General features: G+C 37.3%; 1 protein-coding gene across 2 annotated transcripts in view; it reads right to left on the bottom strand.

The window, feature by feature from the left end:
• Positions 1-1657: 1657 nt before the first annotated feature.
• luzp2 (leucine zipper protein 2) overlaps positions 1658-24820 on the bottom strand; it is a gene marked incomplete at its 5' end in the record, with an annotated part of 117925 nt that continues 94762 nt past the window's right edge. Inside the window, 5 exons of one of the 2 annotated variants that reach the window (XM_079874763.1) lie at positions 1658-5291; positions 6532-6600; positions 11983-12087; positions 22112-22279; positions 22493-22567. In XM_079874763.1, coding sequence (XP_079730889.1) covers positions 5187-5291; positions 6532-6600; positions 11983-12087; positions 22112-22279; positions 22493-22567 — 522 coding nt within the window. In that variant the 3' untranslated portion in view covers positions 1658-5186. The remainder of the gene's footprint in view (positions 5292-6531; positions 6601-11982; positions 12088-22111; positions 22280-22492; positions 22568-24820) is intronic. The other variant, XM_079874762.1, reaches the window with a different exon arrangement.

The raw sequence follows: 24820 nt of genomic DNA on the forward strand, positions 1-24820 counted from the left end.
AATTTATTATAAATAAATTCACGACACATTATTCTTTTTTTTTTTTTAACACAGTTTAACATTTTGAGGTAATATTAATCAGTATTCAGATGGTGTCAGAGCTCTTGAGGGCCCTCAGGGTGCTAACAGAGAGGTAAACATCTAAAAAAAAAAAAAAAAAAAAAAAAAAGGCATGTGGTGCACTTATGCGAATGTCCACAATTTGCTTAAGTATCACTAATTAAAAAGTGGGTAAGGAGAAAAATAATGTTATGTCAGGTCAATGATTTGATCGAATTTTATTCAATTCAAGTTCCCCTTCAATTTTTTTTTATTTTTTTTTTATTTTTATTTGAAAAGTTAGTCATTAACATTTACTATTCTGAGACCAGCCATGATAAAGTTGTCATATTAAACCCTACACTTGATGTAGGCTGTAGAAATTTTCAAACCGCTGAATAACTTACTGAAACAGAATTCATGTTTTTCAAGGCTTTATTGCATCTAAACTGGGAATAGCACATCAACTCTGATACAAGTAATAAATTAGTTTGAACTCAATTACAAAAAGTTCCAAATTAGACGTTTCTTTTTTGTTGATGTTTGGCAAATTATCATATTAGAATAATTTCTAAAGGATCATGTGATACTGAAGACTGAATTAATGGGTACATTGTAAGCACATCAATAATTTTTGTGTATGTGTGTGTATATATATATATATATATATATATATATATATATATATATAGAGAGAGAGAGAGAGAGAGAGAGAGAGAGAGAGAGAGAGAGAGAGAGAGAGAGAGAGTGTGAGAGAGAGAGAGAGAGAGAGAGAGAGAGAGAGAGAGAGAGAGAGAGAGAGAGAGAGAGAGAGAGCTGGTAGAAATGTCAAAACATCTCATCCATCAGAACTGTTTGTTTTAATGAGCAGCCCACTCTACAGGAGGAAGAGAAGGGCATGATGGGTAATTAGTGTGAGTATTTAATTAGGTTGTAGGCTTAGGTTACTCTGAGTTCTATTAAATGCTTTGCATTGTTGACCTTTACAGCTTAATTTGACTTAAGACACAACATCTCAAAAACAGTGGAGCCTAATAGAAGATGAATGATTTAGCTAGGACCAGCATATGTCGGCAGGCTACCTTATGAATATTAATGCGGGTTTGCTCTTTAAGATTAAACACCTTGAAATAGTTTGACATCGTCAGGCTGTGTGCATGTTATAGATCAATTAGCTGCAGGAGATGTTCCGTCAATGTAGTTTCATTTCGAGTACAGCATACTATATCGGAGTGCATATTTCAGACTGTGGCCTACTGCCAGTAATGACACTCACTCAATATAAGGAGCTAAATCAATTTCTACAACATTTCATGGCACTCTATCATACTTTTTTTTTGAATAATCCAACATAGTTCAGCTATATTAAAGTGGTTATTAGTAAGAGTTATGTGCAGTGATATCATCCGTCTGTGGTTAAAGATCTGCTAAAACAAAGTGTAACTAACATCTCCAACTACAGTCTATATTGTAATCTATAGTTCAAATACTGTATTTATTTACACGTCCAGTCCAGAGGGAATGTCCAAGCAACTAAATGAAAAAGAACTATTTCTAGAGTGCAAATGTGATGAGGTGAAAGATAATAGGTGAATAATTGTGTTTTTATGCACTGTGTGGGAGGCAGTGAGAAACTTTACTGCAAAGCCCCACAGCTGTTCACTGTAAAATCTGTCCTCGCAATGACTTTACGGCTGGCCCGCCGCCACACTTTTATATCTGTGTGCACAGATTCGCACAAAGTTAAAGTTTGTTTTTAACCAGGTGGGGAAGATACGGCTGCCATGAAACCTTCCTCCATCCTTGAGGAGTAACTCGCCTCCAAATGAACCTAATGAATCATCTATCACTGTCCAGGTACAGAAGAAAAGATGCTACTCATTGGTGTCATGTTTGGAAATGTTGTCAACATATCTGCAGGGTGAAGCTGTACTTTTGCGTCACCGCACACAGAATGCATAATACTGCATCGCTGTTCTTATCTCCAAATGTCAGATAAGGTTTAAAAACCAGGCTGTTTCTGTTGGCTGTTGTTTCTATCTTAAGATACACCGTCTGCATAGTATCCAAATGCATTTTTTTTTTTTTTTGCATGTGTGTGTTTGACCGTGTAATCCTGCTTTTGGCAACCAGGAATCGGCATGAATCCACTGGCACTGCGTGTCTCACAGCTGACCCGGATTCTTCAGCTTCCTTTTCTCCTCTGACGACGACTGTTGTTGTTCCTGAAAATACTGTTTTACCTCCTCATAACTCAACACGTAAAGAGCCAAACCAATAGAGATGTCTGTGCGCCAGTACTTCCAGAGTGAGTTTGAATAGAAGTATTGATGGAGCTATTTAAATTCACTTTGAAGTTGCTGATGGGCTCTATTTCCTACACCTTTTCCCTGACTCGAGTGGGTTAGATGCTATGAAGAGGGGAAAATTGGCTTTCTGAGCTGTAATTAGCCTATCAGAATGCCTTTCTCGAATTCATCCAAACCCCATATAAGCGTTAATGGAGGCTGAAGGCAAGAAAATGGTTGGAGTTTCCAAGATCACAGTAGAATGGCACACGGCACTCTTTTTTGCATTGTTTTGCTCTTACAGTATTTTCGCAGTAATGGCAGAACGGAAGGTTGTTTTTGGATCCAAAGATTGGAGGTAATATGTAAATCCAAAATGAATGTCTCATTCCCGGTGCTGAATGAAGCACTTGACTTTGAAAAGTTTGTAACAAGTCAGCCTCGATTCGAAGCAAATGTAATCAGGCATATTCTGCCTCACCGCAAGAGAGGCTGATATAAATCAGGTTTTGATCACGGCTCATTTTTATTTATAAGATCTTGTAGGGGCAAGTTTTTCAAGGGAAGACAACATCATATTTTTGGAAGCCACAGTGTAGCTACAGGTAAATTGGCACTTCGCACAGATTTGTCACTATCGGCCTCATTTTCCTGTGAAGCGATCTGAGAGAGAGCATGTAGTCCGTCAGGGAGTTGTCCAGCTCAAACATTCATGAGGAACCTCTCTTTCTTTCTGGGATACACTTGGCATGCTTTCCCTTAGAAGTTTTGATGATAATTGGCAAGGTAGCAAATGGCCTGAAATCATAATTTGCAGGTGGACGTTTCTACTGGCAGAGTGTTTTACCACCTCCGACTCGAGGAAAAGATGCTGTTGCCTCATTAAAATTGTGCCTGTGTTTTTACACAGACATAAATATGACAAAAAGCAACGGCTACATCATAGGAGGACAAAAGCCTCCATTAACTGAAATAATCTTTAAAGAACAGCTTTCATTTCCAAGACAAAGCTGTCATGTCAAGGCCAAAAAAAGAAGAAGCTGCCATCAAGACTCAACTCACCACAACTTCTAGTCTCTTTATATCTTTCAGTCAAGTGTTTACATAAAAAAAGAATAGAAACTTTAGCAGGGAAAAGTGGTGGGCAGCGAGAGGAAGGACGGAGATCAAAGGTCCAAAGGTCTTTGAAAAAGCTAAGAACCAAAGCTTTTACGTTATTATGATGTGCTGCTCACGTACAGGATACACCAATGTGGACTTTCCCTTGATCCCGTGGGATCTAGGTTATTGACCTTGCACTCTAACGGTATATCAGGGCCTTTCTTGAAGCACCAGAGGTGTTAATTAAACGGAGAGGAAGAGTCAGGACGCAGGAAATGCACGGTTTGTTTTACTCCACAAATAACCATTTATTCTTCACACATTTAGCGAAAATCACGGTTTATTGTAAAGGACACAAGAAGGTAGAGAAACAGAGAGATGTAGCAGTAGATTAAGTACTCGGTGCATGGCACATCATTCTTAGGGAGACGACTCACTGTGAGTCGAGTTTTTCTCTTTAATTCTGGCACCAAAAGCTCCGAAATATTCAACAGTGATAGTTGGCCAGCCAACTTGAGCCTCGTAATATGGAGTAGGAGGAGTAAATTAATCTTTGCTACAACACGAGACAAACCGTACCTTCACGTTAAACAGTTCTTTTCCTAATTTCAGCTGAATTGGGATTGATTCGGTTTCTGTTAGGGCTGCACAATTAATCGGAATAAAAACGAAAACGCGATATGGCTTAGTGTGACTATCGAATCGCAAAGGCTGCGAGAGAATTAAAGAAGTACATGCGCTGCGTGTTTCAGAGTGAAGCGCAGCACTGTGTGAGCAGCTTATGATCTGGTGTTTTCAGCTCGATTAAGAGTAAATGCTGCTCCACACAAACTCATATCTCAGCATGTGCTCTGAGTTTGGGTCGCTTATTACGTGCATTTAAAAAAATGCAACGCACCAAACGTGAGAATTGTTGGGAAACTGGCTGAGAAGTGAGAAGTGCTTATAAACCGGCTGTTGTCAAAAAAAAAAAAAAATGCTTTAAGGGCTCTCTGCGGTTTCTTGACTACTAAATAAAAGCTGGTTTAACGTTTGAAAATGAAAAAATTAAGACTAACATATTATTAGTTTAATTTTATAGTTGTACTGTAAAATAAAAATCACATTTTAAAATCACAATTTATCAGAAAAATCACAATTCAGTTTTTTTTCCCCCCCAAATCGTGCAGCCCTATTTTGCATTCAGGACATACAGTATTCAATAGTTCAATATTTTCAGAAGCTGCTTTGACAAAAGCTGGAATTTGACCTCATGTGTAAATTTACAGAACTCAAATGACCCCCAGCGTGACTTTTAACACTGAAATTCTGGTCTGCGGTGCCAGAAATAGTCTTTAATTACAAACAACACAAATCAAAGAACATTGTGTCCTCACTTCAGAAGAGAGAAAAAAAAAAAAAAAAAATCAAAGTAGATAGTGGGAAAAAGAAAAAAAGAAAAACAGTTATTAAAAACCACCAGTACCATCGTAACCTTGTAAAATCAATATCTAAAACTCTATAATGCATGCCATACTATGTGGTTGTTGTTTTTTTAATTTTTTTTTTTTTTTTTTAAGAAAGTTCAAAATCGAATGTTGGGAATATCATTTTCTACATTAGCAGTGTTAGACTGATTATTATTTTTTGTGTGTCTGTCGTTGTTTGTGTTTGCCTACAGTGTGTGTGTGCTTATAAGCTCAGTGATGAAGAGGGGCTTAAACCGATATGACATCATTTTTACCATGCAGAAAATCTGCCAAGTCTTCTACTGTCCTTTCAGTTGTGTTTGTCCATTTGTGTCTTTTTTAGGTCTCCGTCTGTTTTCCCGCTTTCCTCTGCTGTCCTTTCTTGACCTTGTCCGTTCTGCTCTGGGGTCTTGGACTAGAGAACAGAAGTGACAAGAGAAGAGAATACATGCATATGGTGGTGAAATCTGGCACAAACAGAGCAGGTGATTAGACATTTACACCTTCCTCTCTGTTTCCCCTGTCGCGTCAGACTGACCTATCATTGACAAAAACTGTCACCGCTTGCTGGAGTGCCCAGGGCTAACACTTCTTAGCACTGGAGCAAATAGTTTTCTGTGAAAGTGTGTGTATGTCTATGCTTACTGCGTCTTGACAGATCACTTCTATAACATGGGGAACAAGGAGGCTCAGAGACACATTTGAATGTGTTATGCGAATTTTGGCAAATTTGCATTGGAGTCAAAAGGTCTGAGACAATCTGGAATTAAAAAAAAAAAAATCAAATCCGAAAATAGTATAATATAATAATTTTAAACAAAGACACGTGATGATGTACAGTAAAGTGAATACGAAATGTTTCAGATTCTGCACATTTTCTATTCTAATATATTTTAAAATGCAATTTATTCCTATGAATTTTCAACATCATTACTCCAGTCTTCAGTGTCACATGATCCTTCAGAAATCATTCTAATATGCTCGACTCATATTTTGCATATTTCTTATATTATCAATGTTGAAAACATTTGTGCTAGTTCATTTTTTGTGAAAAGCACGATACATTTTTTTCAGAATTCTTTGATGGCTAGAAAGTCAAAAGAACAGCATTGATTTAAAACCGAAATCATTACGAATGTTTTTACTCTTTCTTTTGATCAGCTTAATGTGTCCTTGCTGAATAAACGTATTCATCAATTTAGTTTTAAATGAATAGACCATTAATTCATTCAGTATTAATTTTTTTTTTTTTTTTAAAGAGTTTTGAATGATACTGTAATATGTAATGAAGAAATGTCAGTGATATATGTAAATTAATTAAATTAAAATAAAATGAACAAGCATTTTCACTTTCACAAGTTTCAGACTTTTGGACTCCATTTTGTGTAATTAAATCATACTTTACCCTCTCAAAAATGAAAATAATTTACTTGGTTTTCTGCGGAACACAAAATAATTATTATATTTTGAATTCCAATGATGTTTTGCTTTCATATGGGCAAAAACTGTTGAAATTTTTTTTTCAAATTCATCTTCTTTTGATCATGTTCCACAGATGAAGGAAAGTGAGTAACTGAGGGTGAGTAACTGATGACATATTATTTTAATTTTTCTCTCTCTTTAATTCTTTCAATAGGGCACATCAGAACACTCACTCGACTGTGTCCAAATGTCTTTTTCATCTCAGATGAACTCTCGGTCTGATTGGAACATTCTGCTCCCATCTGAAGGAACAAAGAGAGAGAGACAGAAAAGAACATGTTCATTTAAAAAGCAAACAATGGAGCAGAGACACTGTATAGGCTATAAATGTTTGCTGTTTACATTTTCCACAAAAGCCCTGAGCTATGAGATTACACAATAGAAAAAAAAAGATTAATCATGTTGCTCAAGGGATGGAGTATTTTCAGGAGATGTTTTATATGCTTGTCTATAGGAGCTCTGAAACAAGCTAGAAAGATGTTTCTGGATCAACACATTAAATAGAAGAGAACAAGACTACAAGATACAGTGTTTAACTGGAAAATACACCCTCATTTTTTTTACTCTGACAGGACAAACAACAGGGAGGCTAAGTTAATGGAAGTGCTGTAGAATGGTGTCGGCCAAAAGAACAACTTTATATAGGTAGTAAAGATTAACCATCTAAAACTCTTGTTCATTTTCCTTCACTGCCTAGGTCTACTTCAAGTGCTGTTTGCTCAAAATTATTGAGGTTGGGGAATTTTTTAAGGAATATACTGAAGCCAGCAGAGATAAACGAAACGAGTCGCAAACACGTGCCTCTGGACCACCGATGCCAACTATTTTCAATGGAAAGTCGCTAGATAACGAACGTCATATGCTAATTAGCACCTTCATGACATCATTACGTCACATTTGCATTCTGCCTAATGTCAGCCCTTTACAATTGTTTGCAAGTCTCTTATTCTTATCAAGGCTGCATTCATTTGAAAAAAAAACAACATTAATATTGTGAAATATTTTTCTAATTTCTATTTGAATATATTTTAAAATGTCATTTATTCCTGAGATGGCAAAGCTGAATTATCAGTCTTTAGTGTCACATGATACTTCAGAAATGATTCTTATATTACTTATTATTATCAATGTTGAAAACAGTTGTACTGCTTAGTATTATTTTTTTAACAGAGATACATTTTCATGATAATTTTAAGTAACATAAATGAAGTAAAATCAACATTTATTTGAAACAGAAATCTCTGTAACATTATGCATGTCTTTACTATGTTATTTGATCAATTTAATTAATAAAAGTAATAATTTCTTTCAAAAGATACAAAAAAGCTTACTGACCCTTTTGAATTGTAGTGTATGGAGAGCAAAATATGAGACAATCATTTAAAACTGGGATTTGCATTTTTTTTTTTTATGTAAAACTTACTGATAAATCTATAGATTCTGCATTATTTAAAGGTTAATAAATAAAGTTAAAGGTCACGTGACTCTTTGTACAGACAGACAGTTCTTCCATTGAAGCTCAAGATGTTCTCTGATCATTTCAAATCATGCTGGAGAACCTGATCATAAGGCAAAAGAAAAATGAAAATACAATAATGAAAAAAAACCAAAAAAAAAACCTTGTGGTCTGGTCTTCAAATACACACTACTCTATGATAAATGATTTGGTAAATGACTTTAGTAAGAAAGAACATTCAGCAGCATTCATAAATGATAAGACGCCCCTGGTGAGAAAGTCAGAGTAATGTGTTTTATCTCCGTCACACTGCTGTCATCAGGACCATCAGCAGACTGAGATCTGCTTCGGGAACATTTTCATTAGACAATCTTCATGGCACGTCATCTACAGAGGATGACACCGTCTCCCTGGATCCTGTGTTTCTTCTGTGTCTTTTCTTCACATGGCTATATCTTCCCCTCACACACACACACACTTTCAGCTAACACACAGCCATTTACTCACAATCACACACACACACAATCCTGTCATTATAGTTGATAAGCGCATGTCAGCAGTCAGTGAGATGTATGTCGTCTGGCTTACAGTACTGTTCTCTGCCATGCTGATATCCGTGAAGCGCTGTCTCAAACCTTGCAGAATACAGGATTCACATCATGTGTCAACTGATGACGACCAGAGATCAAGTACGGATAATGGCTTGAAAAAGAATAACGAATAATTTTGCCGAATAATATTCGGCTGAGGCTCACACAGTCACTCCTCGTGTTTGCTGGATAACAGGTGAGCCAAAAGAAAGCACGATATTATACATAAATCTCTAAAATCACAACACAATAATGAGTGTGTGAAGTGAACGAGTGCACACTATGAATGAAATGAGTAGTACAAATTAAATAGCAGCGTTACTGTTGCCTCTCTGTCTGTATCTCAGAAATCAGAGCTTGGCAAGAGTAAATCAACTAAAATGCTATATCATACACGTTCTACTATTTGATATGTGTAATTACATGGTTTAAAGATTAAACCTTGTACGATATGATACACTAATGAATGGAATCTCTGAGCAAGATCTCTGAGCGTCTTTCAGAAACCAAACCAGCTGACTGTCAAGGAGCCTAAAAATTAACTAGGATACATATACATTTTCTACAACTTGATATGTCTATTTAAATGTTTTAAACTTTGCATGATATGATAGGCTATAATTTGTTCAGATTTGCATTTGTTATGCATAGTAAAAGTGTTTAGTTTCTTTTCTTTTCTTTCTCCTCAACTTCTATCTTCTCTAATCAACTATTTATAGAGTCCGACTCCTCTTATGTGAGGTTGGGGTTGTCCTGACATTACTCAGTACACAGAGTTCCTCTGGAATATATATATATATATCTCGGGTCGCCTGAAGCAAAACCGCATTACACCTCAAAGCACTGCCTATATGAGGTAATCGGCTCCGACAGTTAGAAGATGTTTAGTATGATAAAAAATATATTATTTCATTAGTTACACAAGGTATATTTGTTCCGTTTTGTCCGAATACAGATATGAATAATTAAAAAATTTGTTACAGATACAGATATTGCCTTAACGGCACACCCCTAATGCTTACCATACGAATGAGTGCGTTTCTCAAAATGGGATTGTAATCTGTTTAATCTGCACATTTTTTCTTTTTTTAAATACCTCCAAAAATCTACAGTATGACATGCACTCATAAAAAAATTACAAAGATAGATTATAATCATTTTGAGGTCATTTTTAGCTTTTTTGTAGGCAATTTATTATTGAAAAATCAGGGTAAATCCCAAGGCATAGTTCTTTTTTATACATTTTTTATGACTACTGTATGTGTACAGTGCTTGTGATGTGAATTTCATCATCAGCCATATTTTTCGAAACATGTTCAGCTCGCACATGCACCTTGAATTTCTTTTGTGCTGATTGGTTGGTCCAAAAACTGGCAACACTGACCCAGGCTTTTTTTTTTTTTGACAATCAAAAAAAGAAGGATGATACAACAACAACAACAAAAAACCTCAACTACATTAGACAGCTGCGTCGACGAGCATTTGTGTGAGTGATTAAGAAGTACTAAGTATAGTTGCATGATATTGGGGAAAAAACTGGCATTGTGATATTTAGTTTTTCTGTGATATAAATTGCCATATGAAAACAATTTCACCAGATGACTTATGAATAGGCTCTATTAGGAAATAATCAATAATTCTAGAATGATTGGGGTGATTTTATAGGGGAGTGAATCTGCAGAGAAAACAATAAACAAATTACAAACATAGATGAATAAAATAGAACAAAGATACACATGAAATAAAGAGTGCTTTATGTTTTTCAGTTAAGTCTAACAGTATTCAGGTACGGAAATTGAATAATCAAATGTAAAGTAACTGTATAAATTAAATATAATTAATCTTGGTTAAAGCTACAAAAGATTTAGATTTTGTCTTTGTATTTTGTCCTTTGAATAACATTCATGACATTCATAAAATTAGGCTGCTCTCACTTCAAGATGAATGCACAGATCCAATATAATGATACACATCTGCTTTCTTTCTCAATTGTTTACGTTCACGTGAGCCATAAACGACTGTTTACGAGGATACTCACCGGGACGGGCATTTTGACAACATTTTGTGTGTATGTGTCCCACAAATAGATCCCGAAGAGAAGAGAATTTTGTTGTTCTCGTGCGGTTCAGTGTGTGCGCACAGAAAACTAAGTTTCAAACTAAGTAAACTGTGTTTAAAATGTTGCTGTTTTTTTTAATATGTGCTGGTGCTGGTGTTTCATCTGGCGCGCATTTAGCCAATCAGCGTACACTTACATCACTGGTAGTTTCTACTGTGATGTGTTACTGTGCGTTCACACCAAACGCGAATAGAGCGTCAAATTCGCGTCTACCGTGTCTAGTTGGACGCTTGAACATTTTGAATCCATTCGCGCGTCCAGAGCAAAATTGACGCGTGTAAAGAGCAAAAGTTTTAAGCGAAATTGACGCGCGTCTGAGGAGAAATCCGCTTGTCTGTTTGCAAGATGGCTGATGTTGATCGAGCATTCATCGAGAGTTACCACATCGGTGCGAGGATCACCCTTCAGGACACCAACTACAGGCGCTCTATCCCAGCTGCGCCTATCCGTCTGTCTTCGGTTAGAAAATGTATATGAAATTTTAAATACAGTATATTAAATATTGAAAAACTATCAATGTTTTTCAAACTACGGATACCACTGTTGGTGCTCTTTCTAGTGATACTCACTAGTATATACTCACTTTATAGTGATACTCAGTTAACTGCTATATTGAATATTATATTCTGCTATATGCTATATTGCTATACTCCATTTTGAATGAGTGACTCCGAGCGGGAATTTATCCCGTCACTTCACCACGTGACAGCAGCAAGCAGGCTCCTGATTGGTTAACGCGGCGCGAACAGACGCCAAAGTTCAGATTTTTTAACGCGAATGAGGCGAATTCACGTCCACCGCGCCGCGCTAAACGCCTCATTCGCGCCACAGGACCTCCAGACGCGCGTAAACGCGTCTTTACATTGACTTAACATTCAAATTACTCGCGCCAGGCGCTCTATTCGCGTTTGGTGTGAACGCAGCATTAGACCCTACTCTGAAGTAGGAGTTAATTTAGTCCCCCCAAAAGGCGGGGTCCCACTCCGTAAAGCGGGTGCTTCCACCAATAAGAACTAAAAAATCGTTCCTCCGGTGCGAAGCCCCTTTGACTGGCCCAAAACGGTATTGGCTCACCAATGGTGTGATTTTGAGGCGGGTCTATCTGTTTAGCTGACCAATGGAAGACAGGGGAGTGTTTAAACAACCTGTTTGAAAACAATCATTATTATTAGTTCCATTTGGTGCCGTAAAGGGACAGAAATTACACACTTCACCCTTAACGGATTGGAGCAGTGATATTTTCTCAAGGGTCCAACAGCAGCGGTTCAATATACCATTGATCAGGAGAAAACTGCTGAGCGAGGCCTCAAAGCTTATTCTCGAACGAAATTGAATGCAAAGTTGTAAATGATCCTAAATGGCTAAGGGATACACTGAGATGCAATGAACATAAGTCGTCCCATTTAGTCCAAAGGGTAAGGAAGTGGCCATTAGAGTATAAGGGGCACTAAAGATTTACCTTCACCATCTGGCAGTCTTTCGGTCCTGTGCTCTCTCTCCTCATTACCGCACTGCTCAAAGGCAATTTACTTGTTGTTGTGATCCGGGGAACTTTCGGGATGTCCTTAAGGAAGAGAGCATAAAGAAACAGAATGTTATGTTATGAAAGACACAAAGGAATAGAGAGAGAAAGAAAAAGAGGAAAAATAGGAGAGTGCTGGGGTTAAATTCTCCAGACGGTTTATTATAAAGCACAGACAATTTTCCACTTAGGTTAATCTGAAGTCAGTTGTCAGCTCTCTCTCTCTCTATTGTGATCTACTACTCGACTGTTCTGTTATTGTTTTCCATTCAGCAAATGCTTTTATCTAAAGAGACTTACAGTAAATGGCATCTGTTCCTTTAGCCTAACAACATAAATATAAATGCTAAGTATTTTGCTGGTTCTGTGCTTTTCATGTAAATGTTTGTCTGTAATAATAGTAAACAAACTATACATGAAAATAATACTATATATTATATATAGTATATTATATACACTAAATAATACTATAGATTTTCAACATCTTTGCATCACAGGAATAAATTACATTTCAAAATGTATTCAAATATAAAAATGGTTATTTTAAATTCACAATATTAGCATTTTACTGCATTTTTCATCAAATAAATGCAGCCTTGGTGAGCAGAAGAGACTTCTTTCGACTCCAGACTTATGAATGGTAGTGTATCTTTAGATAATTTTTTTATATATATATTAGTTTATTCTATTTTGGGGGAATGACATTGTGTATGTTTTGTCTGTAATAATAGCAATAAAACTATAGAGAAATGATCAAATAATGTATTTTTTTGCATCATTGATCCTCAGACACTCAGAACCAGCAGGTAAATTTGTCTCTGATTACCGTATATGTGCGTCTCTAGGTAAATCAATGTGTGCAATTAGCGTAAAGGAAAGAAAAAAAGCTCTGACTGAAGAGAAGCTTCTAGAAAAGCTTTTCACACATCCTATCACTCATTTACTGAGCAAAGACAGATGAGATGAATGTTACTACAGTAACAAACTTCATACAGTCTCTGAAGTGTCTCTCTGGAGAAGTAATGATATAACAATAATCAGCTTAGAGACTCTCTGCTCCTCAGAGTGAATGAAATGGAATATGACACTCATTGCTTCCCCATTGCAAATCAGCATGATATCCATAGAGGCACAGTTTTTTTTTTTTGGTAAGTCAGTTTTGAACATGGTCATCTGGTATCGACTGGAGTTCTCATATACTAAAATGTATAAAGGAAAACGTCCTTATACAATCAAATTACTATCTTTTGCACAGGTACACAGTAGACTGGTTAGAATCATGTGTGGCATCGTGAGAGGTAGTGTTGAGTCGTTCATGAACGATCCGTTCATTGCGTCTGTCACGTGACAAATGAACGAAAGACTCGGAAGGTAAAGTAATTATTTATGTTCCCTGTAAATTATTTTTGACTGCATTATAATGATTTCTTAATTCAGAATATGATCAAGATTGCGTAGGTGGATGTGTTCGGGGAATTTGCCTGTTAAAATGATAACATTTAAAGCCCCTTAAAGGAATGAAATGACTCAAAAAAAGATTAGATCGAACAAGAGAGTCAGTAAAATGATCCGAACTTCCCATCACTAGAGAGAGGGTATGTCATAGAGGCAAGGTATGTGCCAGGGGACTACAAACCAAGATGGCCACCTGGTCCGGGACTACAGTTACCAGGTTCCTCAGCGGTGGGGACACAGCTGTTGCGAGTGAAGGAGAAAAGCTGTTAAAAAGCTGAGAACAGAAAGACTGGCTGATTTTTTGTTAGAGAGCATAAAGAGAAGCTGGAAGAGTGTTTTGGTTAAAAACGACTGAGTTTTGAGTTGATGTCTGTCTGGACTCGATTTGTGAAGCAACCCACACTTCGGTGATACCCTACCTCTCACAATGCCACACATGGTTATGAAGGATTTGAGTTTGCACATTTCACTTCAGGACATCTCCATGAATCTTGTATCAAGCCCTCAGAATTCTTGTTTTTACATGAGAAATGTTGTGCTGTGTTTCAATTTAAAACAACTCTCATGAGAAGACCAACAGCATCAAGACAAGATGCCGTCGGGCGACTGCTGCAAAGAGTTATTAAAATGAGGCTTTCGTGTTTGAGTTACATGTTCAAAACACCTGCTTTAATTAATCCGCTTGCCCTCCTTGGTTTAAGATGAGCTAATTAGCGGATGTTGGGTAGAAATACCTGCAGGGAAAGCAGGGGTAAAAATATTTTGGTTCTCGGTTTGTTCAGATTGTCAGTTAATTAACTGTGTTTAACTGTACATAATGAATCAACAGAGTTAATATGATCAATTTCCATGATTTCCAGCATCATCACATTCAGTTCTGTTGTTGTCAGCTGCAGTTGGCTTGAGATAGAGAGATCAAAACTTTTGACCTCTTAGCTATTGTCAATTTAATGCATTTACAAACTAGCTTTTATTTGGGGTTTACTTGAAATATGACTTGTATACAGTCTTATATGACTCTGCAGTCTTTGCACCACAACAGACACAGACCGGAATTGCTAAAATAGCTTTAAAACAGATTTGCCAGACGCTTTACCTTTAAGTAATTTCCAGAGAACATATTTAGTATGCCATCCATACACATAAATACAGCAGCAGCAACAACCATCAGCAGCAATCTGAGGTCTGTCTCGAGAGGCAGGCTAAGTGGCTTCTCAATTAGAGTTTCAGATTAGTTTGAGCGAACTCTGGCTTTGAAGGTAGATCTTTTTTTAAACAATTTTCATTACCGTGGTAAAAAAATGCTGCACGACTAACCTGATCCAGGGCAAGTTTTGTTCAGGAAAAGAGATTGTGGTAACACTTTATAATAAGATTCCATTTAATATTAGACGACTAGTTAGCATTATCTAATAATTAAAATGACTTGTAAAGCATTTCTTTAAACAATTAAACAATTTCTGAGAAACACTGTTGATATTTGAAATCAGCCTAAACAAACACACCCCTCCCTTCATTGCTCCGCCCCCAAAATGCATGGACTGGATGTCTCTTTATCATAGCTGAAGCAAAGCAAAATGTTTCATCCCCAAAAAAGCGAAAAGATAAACTAAAAATCTAACATACAGTACACGAGTATATAAAAGTAGGAGCTTGTTGTTAGTCGCCAGCAGCTCCAGACAAACAATGACACTCAAAACTGTCCTGTTATAGACATTACAACAAAAGCACAAAAACAATGTTACTCATGTATGGAACAGAAACAACACAACCTTGGCATCTGGTGTCAGCGCTGGAAAGCTTTTCTGATATAACACTGGTCCTAAAGCTCTAGCCTGATCATAATCCTTCTTTTTCCAGAGATATTCTTATGAGCTTTTCTCTTTTGTAATACCTCTCAGCCATCTCTCTTTCTACAGTCTTTCTTCAAACCTCCCTCCTGCTCACTCACACTCTCTCCTCCCCCATCATTAGTGGACACGCCCCCTACTGCTGATTGGCTCACTCTCTCTTCTCCGCTATCATGAGTGGACACGCCCCCCACTGCTGATTGGCTCACTCTCTCTTCTCCGTTATCACGAGTGGACACGCCCCCTCATAGGCGCCGATACCGTGGGTGCTCCGGGGCTCGAGCACCCACGGAAAATACCGAGCACCCACGTGTGCCGGACTGCCAGTAGGCTACATTCATTTAAAATTAAACATAGCAGTTGGTGCTATGTGAAGCGTCTGTCACACTGTGATTGGTTATGTCGCTGTCAGTCGCCTGCTCCATTTCCTTTCCACCAATCACAGCGTTTCTCGGATGAAAACGCCTCTTTAGTGACCCCGCTCTGTACGCAGAGACACGTTCCTCCTGAAGAATTAACCACAATGGTGAGTCAACAAATCAAATTTATACTGTGTGGACTTGTGTGACAGAGTCCTGCACTGGTTCGGGTACCCGACGGGTGACCCGCAAATTTTACTCAAACGGGTGCAGGTCGGGTCGGTCACGGGGGAAACACGGGTCTAAACACGGGTTTAAAACAATCACGTGCAAACGTAAAAATATATGCACATTTTTAGGAACACATGTACAAAAATATGCCTGTATTTCAAGTTAATAAAATAATTTAAAATCCACATCAGTTTATTTGAGCCTTGAGCCCACGCCCTCCCAGGAGTCTCTATACCTACTTTCACTTTTACAAAGTCATCATAACCGCGCGCGCGATCTGCTTGCAGTCGAGATGGATGCTGAGGAGTTGAAGAAAATAATAGCTAGTGAAAACTGAAGAAAACAATGTTGTGAAAGGCTTAGCTGATCGCGGTTACGTGTCAGTTAAACTTTTCATCTCCAATCCTGTCTGTATAGTGAGAAGTGGCGCTGTCCTGAGTTGAAAGATAGCCTACTTTACGGCTTTATTATCAAGTAAATAGGTGTGTGTAGTGTTCGTGTCGGCCGCTGTCCATTTCCTAAGGTTCTGAAATGCAAACATTTTTTGACTTTTTTTTTTTTTAAAGGGCGTGCTCCCATGAGCACCCACGGAGGAAAACATAAATCGGCGCCTATGCCCCCTACTGCTGACTGGCTCACTCTCTCTCCTCTCCCATCATTAGTGGACACGCCCCCTACTGCTGATTGGCTCACTCTCTCTCCTCCCCCATCATGAGTGGACACGTCCCCTACTGCTGATTGGCTCACTCTCTCTCCTCCCCCATCATGAGTGGACATACCCCCTACTGCTGATTGGCTCACTCTCTCTCCTCCCCCATCATGAGTGGACACGCCCCCTACTGCTGATTGGCTCACTCTCTCTCCTCCCCCATCATAAGTGGACACGCCCCCTACTGCTGATTGGCTCACTCTCTCTCCTCCCCCATCATAAGTGGACACGCCCCCTACTGCTGATTGACTCACTCTCTCTCCTCCCCCATCATGAGTTGACACGCCCCCACCGCTGATTGGCTCACTCTCTCTTCTCCGCTATCATGAGTGGAAACGCCCCCTACTGCTGATTGGCTACAAGTGTGTTGGTCTGCTCGGTCCGATCCACTTTCAACAACGTTTGTCAGAAATCGCTGAAGGTGCAGAAATGCACCTTTAATGTTGATTTACTAATACATCAATACAATAAAAAGTCTTTATTAATATTTAATGAATCAGAGCTTGCATGAACTAATAGTTGTATTTGTATAAATGTGAAGAACAATGAATAAATACTGTAACAAATGCATTGCTCATTATTAGTGTTTAGTTAATGCATCAACTAAAGTTAACTAATGGGAACAAAGTGATATATTTCTGATGCAATAAATTGCCTATATGAAAGTTATATTTATATTATTTATATTATATAATTTGAATTTATTAAAATTGTATTATTGCTTTTTTATAATTGCATGTATGCAGTGACCTGTGTATTTGTGATTAATCAAATTTCAATTAAATATATATATATATATATATATATATATATATATATTTTTTTTTTTTTAAATGCTTTATTAAAATAGGCTTGTAATGCAAATTAAAACATATTGATAGATATATAATATATACACATTTTTTATATATATTATAACACCTAAGCTTATGTTTTTATGCTGTTTGTGGATCTATATAAATTATAAACTTCTCAAATTCATTTGCATTAATATTTGCATAATGATCTTCTGATCTAAACAATCTACTTCACATACACAGTATTTGCTGACAGGCAAACAGCACAAACACATAAATGTTGCATGTGACTAAACCTGCAGCACATGACATCTTTCAACGGCTGTTAAACATGAAGCGACTATCATTTAAAACTGGCTAATTGTAAAAACCTCACGCTGATGAATCTTTCAGCATCAGGGACTAGTGTGCGCTGGCTGACAGTACAGGTTTTGCACGGCTGTTTGGAATGGATTAAGGCTCATTATGTTCCCAACAGTTGATGAATAGGGACTGTAATGAAATGCTGAATGGGACACTGTAAGAAGGACTAAATGTCTTCTGCTCATCCACTTAATTTGAGTGGAAGAAAGTGATTTTTACTTGAGAGAAAACCATGGACAGATATTTCACAATGACATATTTAATCTTAAGAGAACATTTAGAATTTTCAGGGTTGAGATTTGTGTCCGGTTTCCAATGAAAGTCTCGCTGAAAAGCTCAAAGTGAAACTCTTCATATAAAGATTCTAAGGAAATTAAACAAATATGACATTGTATGAGCAGATACTGCATCTTTTTTTCCTTTCATGAGTGCTTAAAGGGTTAGTTCACCCAAAAATGAAAATTCTGTCAGTAATTACTCACCCTCATGTTGTTCCAACCGCGTAAGACCTTCGTTCATCTTCGCAACACAAATTAAGATATTTTTGATGAAATCTGAGCCATGTCTCTCCTCCGTAGGCTGCTATGTGACCGAAACTTGCTGGCCCAGAAAAGTTATTAAAGAGATCGTTAATATAGTCCAAGTGACTCCAGTGGCTCAATCTTAAGTATATCAAGCGACGAGAATACTTTTTGTGCGCAAAAACAAACAAAAATAATGACTTTATTCCACTTTTCATTTCCTTCTCTCTGGACCTCGTAGTGTTTTTGCGCTGCGCGTCTGTGTTGCACGTCATCACGCATCACACACATGACCGACGTCGGCCAATAGTGAGCCTACGTGGTGACGTGTAACACAGACGCGCTGCGCAAAAACACTACGCGAACCAACTAGAGGTCCAGAGAGAAGGAAATGAATAGTGGAATAAAGTCGTTATTTTTGTTTGTTTTTGCGCACAAAAAGTATTCTCGTCGCTTTATAAACTTAAGATCGAGCCACTGGAGTCACTTAGACTATATTAACGATCTCTTTAATAACTTTTCTGGGCCAGCAAGTTTCGGTCACATAGCAGCCTACGGAGGAGTGAGACAGCTCTCAGATTTCATCAAAAATATATTAATTTGTGTTCCGAAGATGAACGAAGGTCTTACGCGGTTGGAACAACATGAGGGTGAGTAATTACTGACAGAATTTTCATTTTTGGGTGAACTAACCCTTTAATAATAATCAGGGGGGCAGGGTTTCATATTATTCTGAAGTTTCCCCGGGCGCCGCCATTGGCTAGCGGACCATCACCTGCTGTTAGCATCCCATTGACTCCCATTCATTTTGGCGTCACTTTGACAGTGAATAACTTTACATCTGAGGTGTTTAAAGACTCCATTTGTCCATTATTTATTTCTAAAGAAACACAAAAATGTATAAAAGGCTCCATTACCTTGTATCTTACGTTATGGCCCCGTAGAAGCAGTTTTTGTAAAAATAGGCTAATGATTGCGTCATAATCACGCGACTCTCTGTCGCACAGTAGAGAAATTACCGTATTGACAGGAGGAGAAGCTTGCGTGCAATCGGGGGGACGTGGAGGCAAAATGACAAAATAATTAATCAGAATTAGGGCTGTCAAACGATTAATCGCGATTAATCGCATCCAAAATAAAAGTTTGTTTTTACATAATATATGTGTGTGTGTATGGAGTATAATTATTTTCTATATATAAATACACACACATGCATATATATTTAGGAAAAATGTGTTATTTATATGTAAAATATTTATATATAATATAAATATATATACACAGTATATACATGCAAATATTTCTTAAATATATACATGCATGTGTGTGTATTTATATATAGAAAATAATTATACACAGTACACACACATATATTATGTAAACACAAACTTTTATTTTGGATGCGATTAATCGCGATTAATCGTTTGACAGCCCTAATCAGAATACTTAGCAAAAGTTGCTCCTGCTCCTAGCTCATGGACACCTCCTACTCACACTCTCCGTCTCTGCAAGTTTCGGAAGGGAACGATTCAGATTTCGCTTGGCACAGCTACTAGAAGACAGACGGGTTGCTCACGTCACATCTACGTCGTCAAGCTCAGTTTGAGTCTGCGCAGTACGCTCGACCATCAGGAAGTAAGTGCTTCTAATTGACTTCACTTGTCTCCGTTGAATCCAATGGGGTCGCTGTGTCCAGTTTATATACTGTCTATGATAATAATGCATTTTGAATACCATGTTCAGTACCTAACATATTCCTTCATAAAAAAATAAGCTTTTTTCGAGAAAAAAAGCTGAAGGCTAAAGCCTTGTTTTATGAGGTCTTTTGATGTTCTCTAATATGGTTCTGTGGAGACCTCTCGCTTATGGACAAGAGTATTGGAGCGTAATCAAAAAGCACTGCTCTGTCCTCTGGGTTTAATACATATAAGCATTGAGATTCTGAGCAACACTTCTTCTCACTGAGGCTGAGTGCTTTTGCGTCATCTAGGGGAAAAAATAGACGCAGATTCTCCCACACTGTCTGCTAAATAAATCAAGCACTGTTAATGTTTGTTTTCTCAGTAGTACTGTATGCACTGAAAGAGCTGTTACTTAACAGTTTGGGTGACATGTGGATTATGACATTTAATCCTAAAAATGTTGCCTCAGAGTAACAAACCTCTCATCGTCAATTTACAAATCACACTATGCTTACAGTATGAGATAACAATACAACTGTTAAAGGAATATAATGTGCTGATGTATATTTATATATGTCAAATGTCTTGCAAAATAAGTTGGATAGAACACGCAAGTGCGCTACGTTTTTACTTTAAAATGTTCAGATTTTCAGTGAATAACAATTTTCGCATTGGTCTTTTTCTTACACAAAGCTTTCATTTGGATTCAGAAGTTTTGAATCTAGCAAACTGTACGCATACTTTTATGGTACGTTACTGTCGTTTATGAAGGTTGATAGCTTCAGTGTCCATCTATTCATTCAAGATATGAATTGCCCTTGTACAAGTTCTTGTATTTTGTGTTTATAGCATAATACAGTTCTGTCATGACAACTTTCGGGAAATTGGCATGGTAATAGAGATTGGCATGGTAATGGATATGGCAATGTTAATGTATTTGGTCTTGGTGGAATCGATCTGTTATGCTTCTGTAGAGAAAGTACCAAGATTTGCTACTGCCAATACATTCATAGAGCATTTATGACATGCTATTGCTCATGCAACATACACAAATGAACCCCCATAGCAGATCTACACAGGTGGAGCTGGGGAAAGTGGAGGGTTTCTGAAAGCATGCTGCATATACATGCATATAGATAATACATAATACGAGCAAGAGTGCCATTTTCTCGAATATCAGCATGATTGCAAAATGTGATATTCATTTTATACAACAGTTCAAGAAACAATAATTTGATTATATGAATTGAGAATTTCGACACAACGTTGTTGATGTTGACTGTTTTTGCTGAACGAATCAGGTGAGTCAATTTGGTTTCATATATAATAGTATCATTTCATATTTCTTTACTCAAAATGTTATATTTAGAACATTAATCTCATTACATTATTTGGGCAATTGTAATTGCAGTGTAAATGGATTTTGATGAATGGTAAGATGGATTTTGTTGATACCGATTTCATTTAATTGGTATAACAGCCCTATTGTGTATAGTGTTAAATAGTGTCATTAATTAAAAGATGATCAACAATATGTAACCTTTTTTTATTATTAATAATTATAAAAGGGTTACCCTTTATTCTACTTGAGCATCTCCCCCTCAAAATGTCTGTGCACAGCCTAGCTGTTTTCAACTAAAAACAGAAAACTTTTTAAGCGCTTTGGCCGTTCATTAGCACAACAACAGCGTTTTGAGGGCCTGAAAACCGAAACTTTTGAAAGCAGGTTTCAAAGTGCACGTTTTTGAAAACTAAACCGTCTCCATGTAAACGTTAAAAACGCAAATTTATGAAAACTGTGACGTCGTGCGAACGTGCATTACGTGTTCAGTCTACAGGCCTGTGGTGTTTCTTTACAAAGTGACATCGCCATCTACTGGCCTGACCAGAATACAGCGCTTTTAGTTGTCAAAGGAAAAACTTTTCCATTTTTAGTACATCGTTGCCAAATTATTTTTAACCATCCCTTTAATATTTGATTGCACGTCTATGACATGAATAAACCAAAATAAAAAAGTCTGTCTTGGTCAGACTACGTCTGATGGTCATTTAAAATCTTGCGTTTTCATCTCATCAGAGAATGGTTTTGGTGTTCGTACCTTTGCGTGCGGCTGCTGAAAGGTGACTCTTGAGTTGTTGAGCAGGGGTGAGTACCTCAACAGGTTGGAGGGTGTTGCTGGGAATCTGTGTAAACTTCCTGTCTGGCTGTGTAGGACAGACGAGAAGCAGATATGTACGGTGTCCTTCAGGGCTTTCAGCTGTGACTCCTGCGACAGATTAAGTGAGACAACACACATGAGATTAATGGGCAAATGTTTATCAGGCTGTCATCTTATCCTTTTGTCCTCAAACCATTTATCTGTTCCTCGCTCTCTGCTGAAATTGCAAAATCCCTGGCCTAAAGAGATAATACAATTCATTCTCAAAGTTTACATTTTAGAAGATAGCAGAAGAGAAAAACAGTAAAGCTGATGCCTCACCTTATCCAGCGCTGCCTTCTCCAGTTCATCTTTGGCTACTTTGAGTTTATTCTCCAAGTCCATCAGTTGCTGTCCCTGCACAGAAGATCCTCGTATCATCTTACCAAACTCACATAAGTCTTAGTTCAAACTACTTGTAAAAAGTTATAGACTCTTTGGATTATTGTTATGAAAACTGCACAAAAATACTATTTTAAATATATATATATATACTGTAACTGTGAGAAAACCCATAAATCTAAAAAAGCTGTGTTCCAAATTTGAGGTTGATATCTCAAAAATGTAGCTTTCAGTAAGATTTTGTTTGAGTGCAGTATCAAACATGTCCACTAGATGAAATTCTTTCCTAATAATTTCCAATGCACCCATTTATATTTTTGTGTGTGTGTTCTGAAGCGGGTTGATTCTGGAATGCACTGCTGCTTCAATGTATATGTAATGAGTGATTATAATCAAGGTATTAATCAATATGTTTCCTTCTAAATATCAAATGAGTTGAATAACTTCTCTGGAGATTTTACTTTGTTATAGAAGTTACCAGTGTGATTACTGAAATGTTCTTTTCATGTATTCTTTAAAGTCTGTATTTAATATCTGCATGCAGTAACAGTGCTTGCTTATTTAGCCCAGCTTCCAGAAAAGAAATATGGACTTGTTTTGTGTTTGAGAAAGGTCTTTAACATGTTAAAACCTACAGGGGTCATTGAAGCCAATAGTTTAAGGGATCATTTCTTTGTTAAAGCCTTACTTTCCAGTTAGACTACAGTGTAGCTCTCCTTGAGAGAAAGAACGCATTATCTTGATGTTTTGAGACGACTCTCCTGTTTATAGTTAGAGCCTGGCCAAATCCAACCTTGTTAAAGCTGTGTGTCAGTGTGTGTGTTAGTCTTTTTGGTTCAGGTTAAGAAACCACTAATTGGAGATTGACTGAGTTGTTGTTCTGGACATGCTGGCGCCCGGCAACCCAAATCTGAGAACTGGAAGGTCACGACGTGCCTAACTTCAGGGTCCGAGTGTCAGCTGCATAATCGATTTAGATATGCTTCAGTCTATCTCTATATGTCTGGAAAATTACTATGTTTATCTATTTCTTAGCCAATGAGAATCATTCAACCTGAAGCAAGGACGTAGCTTAGACCTTGGTGTAGAGTATAACTGCTGTGATCTACGCGGCCTACGAACTCCTGTGTGAGTCTTGAAGCTGACTTCTGCTGATGAAACTGCAAACTATCTTCAGTAAAACTTTTCTTCAATTTATTATAATTCTGACTCCGGGTCTTCTTTCAAACATCTGGTCCTTGGGTCCTAAACTGTTACCCCATATCACATAGCAAGTGCCAAAACTGTTAACAAACAAGTTTTGTACCATTCCGATGAAGTAAAAAAAAAAAAAAAAAAAAAACTAACCATAAAAAACATTTTTGGTCAAAAATGACCCAAGAGCACCAGAGGGTTAAATTATATTTGAATATTGTGTTCAGAGACTTTGTGCATAGAAAGTGTGCAAAATGAACAAACTAACCAAATAACCATTTTTTAGCTAGATATAAATTAATATTTCTAGCAGATTTAAAGATAAATCTTGCTAAAATAAAATTAGCTCATTTTGCACACTTTCTATATTCATCTAGATATTATACTTTTGGTTCTGTGAACTCTACTGTGAATCCTTATATCACTGAGCATGGCGCTCTTTATTCAGGCAGAACTACATAATGACCTGCCTTCAGTATGTCATTAGTATAGTTTCATAAATATTGCTATGTGACTGTGACGCTGTGTGTGCAGTCAACAAGAGACTCATTGAGATCTAAATAGGTAACAGAGATTGCCCATCTGGGATGATTAGCACTTATCTGGGCAATGAAAACTAACAAGCTTGGATATAAGAGATAATTTAGGTATTCATTCTTTACAGAATGGACTGAACTGTATACATAGTTTCTTAAATATGAGTAAGTCATTAAAATCTAAAATGAACAAGCTATGATTTTGCACTTTCACAAGTTTCAAGGTTCCTGATATCCTGAAAAAAGATGAAGTCATTTTGTTTGTTCTAAAAAGCTAAATTCGTTTTTCAATAGCTTTACAGGAACGAGGTTAAACCTTTAGAAACTACTAAAGCCTTTGGTTTTGAGCATGAAACAAAATCAATGGAAGACACATCAGTCTAAAGAAAAATAGCTCTAAGATTGTGTTTTTTTTCCTCAGTGACACAGTGGTTAAGCACACACACACACACACACACACACACACACACACACACACACACACCCACACACACCCACACACACACCCACACACACACCCACACACACACCCACACAC

Source organism: Squalius cephalus, assembly GCF_949319135.1.
Source record: "Squalius cephalus genome assembly, chromosome: 6".
Lineage (NCBI taxonomy): Eukaryota > Metazoa > Chordata > Actinopteri > Cypriniformes > Leuciscidae > Squalius > Squalius cephalus.